The 3,378-nt window shown below is 45.4% G+C and overlaps 1 protein-coding gene across 1 annotated transcript in view; it reads right to left on the bottom strand.

Moving 5' to 3' along the window:
* Positions 1-226, bottom strand: part of col28a2a (collagen, type XXVIII, alpha 2a) — a 127,710-nt gene extending 127,484 nt beyond the window's left edge. The window contains exon 1 of the mRNA XM_043694493.1: positions 4-226. Within this exon, the coding sequence (XP_043550428.1) occupies positions 4-226 (223 nt within the window). The remainder of the gene's footprint in view (positions 1-3) is intronic.
* Between the last annotated feature and the right edge of the window lie 3,152 nt (positions 227-3,378).

The raw sequence follows: 3,378 nt of genomic DNA, 5'->3' as shown, positions 1-3,378 counted from the left end.
TGCCTCTTGACACCATTCCTTTGCCGGTTTGCGGTGCCTTGCCGTCTTTTTGTGGCCCGCCTCCGGCCATCTGCGCGTAGGTGGCGGCGCCTCGTCTTGGGCAGGCCCTGTACACGTGGCCCGCCTCCCCGCACAGGTTGCAGTTCTTTTCCTCCTTGCAGTCTTTGGTCGGGTGGCCCTCCTTCTTGCAATTGCGACAGATCGTGACCTTGCAGTCTGCCGCCATGTGGCCTGACCTCCCACAGGTTCGGCACACTTTCGGCTGCCCTGCATAAGTCAGGTACCCTCTGCTCCCTCCGATAGCAAAGCTGGAGGGTGGGTGGGGGATATTCCCGCTGGCGTCCACCCTCAGGGTTACCTTGACCTGTCGTTTGCTGGTCCAGATCCCGAAAGGGTCGACCACGTCGGTGCTTTGACCCTCGACCTGCACATATCTTCCCAGGAACGTCAGGACATCAGTTGCTGGCACGTAGGGGTTGTACATGTGGATAGTAACAACCCTGCTCCTCTGTGCAGGAAGCACACACAAGGGGACCGCCGACAAGATGGAGAACAGCGGCTCCCCTTCCTTCTCCTTGAAGACCTTCAGGAGCTGCTCACATTACTTCACGCTCCTGAAGGTGACATCGAAGTAGCCTGCCCCAGGGAAGTCCTGCAGGCAGTACACGTCTGCTGCGGCGAATCCACAGCACTCGAACAACACCTTCTTGACGAACACCGTCCGGTCGACTGGTGTCCGCTCCTCCACCTTCTTAACAGACACCCGGACGGTGTTTCGAACCCCCTGCCCAGGGCTGCGCACAGCTGTTGAGGCCATAGCTCTGAGGTTGGCTGGTCCCTGAATTGGTGTTAGGCCGAAGCCAGCATGAAGATCCACCAATAGCAGGTCAGCACAACCAAACGATCCTCCAACGCCCAATCACAATCCAGCGATGATCTCCACTAGCTCTGATGACTCGCAACTCGACCCCTGTCCTGATAAGAACAGACACTTGATCTTAGCCAAAAGGCCGAGAAGCGATTACAAGGCAAAGCCAATGGTGATGATGGCCTGAGCTGCTGTGCAACATGTTAAGGATCAATTCAAGATGGCGCAGGGTCTGTTGCATGAGGCCACTCTTTTAAATTGTAGTGACTGTCTCCAAGACCTTCTCTCTCTTGCTGTTATTGGACTACAATCTTTAACTCAGTCTTTGATGCCTGTTATTTGACAAGACAAATGTGATTTCCATTGTATCTTAAAGGTGATTTATCACCTCTAAAATTTGGAGGAAAATATTATTCTCACTTTTGATAAGCATTCAACAAAATAATATATTTCCATAATATTGATAGGAGTAATATAAGACATTTTTAAATTCTATAGTGGCAGAGGTCCTTGACATAAAGCATGTTCAGCAGCAGGTGATTTTGTGAAGTTGCTGAAAGACGTCCATTAGACTAATCATTTAAGAGTCCTATGTGAGAAGGAACATCTTCTCTTAAGGCTGCTGAAGATCCCAGAAACTGATCAATGTGCTGTATAAGGAGCTCAACTGTTCTGCAAACACCTATGCATCTGATGAGTGTTTTCAGAAATTAGCCATTCAAGAGAGTGCTGAAAATGTGTTGCTGGAAAAGCGCAGCAGGTCAGGCAGCATCAAGGGAACAGGAGAATCGACGTTTCGGGGATAAGCCCTTCTTCAGGGAGGGCTGGAGAAGGGCTTATGACCGAAAGAAACGCGCTTTTCCAGCAACACATTTTCAGCTCTGATCTCCAGCATCTGCAGACCTCACTTTCTCCATTCAAGAGAGTGGATGAGTTTCGGAGAATAAAGTTGGGAGAGATTGTTTGCAGACAAAGGCATCTGTTTGGAGTGGCACTGGAGCAACTCAAAATGTGTGAAGAGCATTAGAGAATAAGAGAGATACGCAGATAGAGAGAGGAGAGAGAGATGGGGAAAGAGCAGCTGAAAGAAGCATAGAGAGGCAGAGGGGTAATCTTTACAAATTACATTAAGTGATACTCTCTGGTTACAAATTGGATTACTTAACATTATATGTTACATTTTGGATGAAAAATTCTGAAAAACCACCAGGCAGGATGAGCTAAATGTAAATTTTCTGGGATGCCTACATCTCATCAGCTCTCCCAGAAATAGATTCACGATTCTAGTGCTTAACAACCACAATCATTTAAGTCATATGGTGCAGTGAGGTGTTTTCTGTTATTAAAATAATTCTCAGCATTTTTCTGATCCTAATATTTTTCCAGCTTGATGATAATGTTACTAAAAGATCCATAATTTTTACCCCTTTTGTTGAAACAAAAAGACAAGCATAAAATGGAGCTATACTCTTTTATGACATAATTGTGGGAGATTCATGGAGAATTATTTTTCAGGATCTGAAATGAAAAATCAATGCATAAAATAAGCCACATATTGTTGCAAATAATATGGGCAGAAGAACATTTAACTCCTGGTTATGACACTTCACTTCCCACTATTCCAATGTAATGGAGGCATGGATAATGGATAGCCTATAGACAGATGCACTGTATTTGGATTTCCAGAAGGCATTTGACAAGGTGCCACAGAAAGCTTATTGTGTAGGGTAAGAGCTCATGATGTTGAGGGTAACATACTAGTGTAGATAGAAAATTGGCTGGCTGTAAGAAAACCGGGAGAATGCATAAAAGGGTATTTTTCCGGTAGGCAGGATGCAATGAATGATCTGTGCTAGAGCATCACCTTTTTAAAATTTACATCAATGACTCAGATGAGGGGAGCAATGACCTGGTAACTATATTTGCAGGTAGATAGGAAAACAATAAATCTTGAGCGCAGGTTCATAGTTCCTTGAAAGTGGAGTCGCAGGTAGACAGGATGATAAAGAAGACATTTGGTACACTTGCCTCTATTAGTCAGTGCATTGTATGTAGGAGTTGGGAGGTCATGTTGTGGCTGTACAGGACATTGGTTAGGCCACTTTTGGAATACTGCATGCACTTCGGGTCTCCCTGCTATAGGAAAGATATTGTGAAACTTGAATGGGTTCAAAAAAGATTTACAAGGATGTTGCCAGGGTTGGAGGGTTTGAGTTACAGGGAGAGGCTGAATAGGCTGGGGTATTTTTTCTCTGGAACATCTCTGAGGTTACTTTATAGAAGTTTATAAAATCATGAGGGGCATGGATAAGGTGAACCGCCAAGATCTTTTCCACAGGGTAAGGGAGTCCAAAACTCGAGGGCATAGGTTTAATGTGAGATGGGAAAGGTATAAAAGGTACCTAAGGGGCAATGCAGAGGATGGTGTGTGAATGGAATGAGCTGCCAGAGGGAGTGGTGGAGGCTTTTTAATATCATTTAAAAGGAATCTGGATGGGTATATGAATAGG

This window comes from Chiloscyllium plagiosum, chromosome 7 (genome assembly GCF_004010195.1).
Source record: "Chiloscyllium plagiosum isolate BGI_BamShark_2017 chromosome 7, ASM401019v2, whole genome shotgun sequence".
Taxonomy (NCBI): Eukaryota; Metazoa; Chordata; class Chondrichthyes; order Orectolobiformes; family Hemiscylliidae; genus Chiloscyllium; species Chiloscyllium plagiosum.
This window is presented reverse-complemented; position numbering and strand designations above follow the sequence as displayed.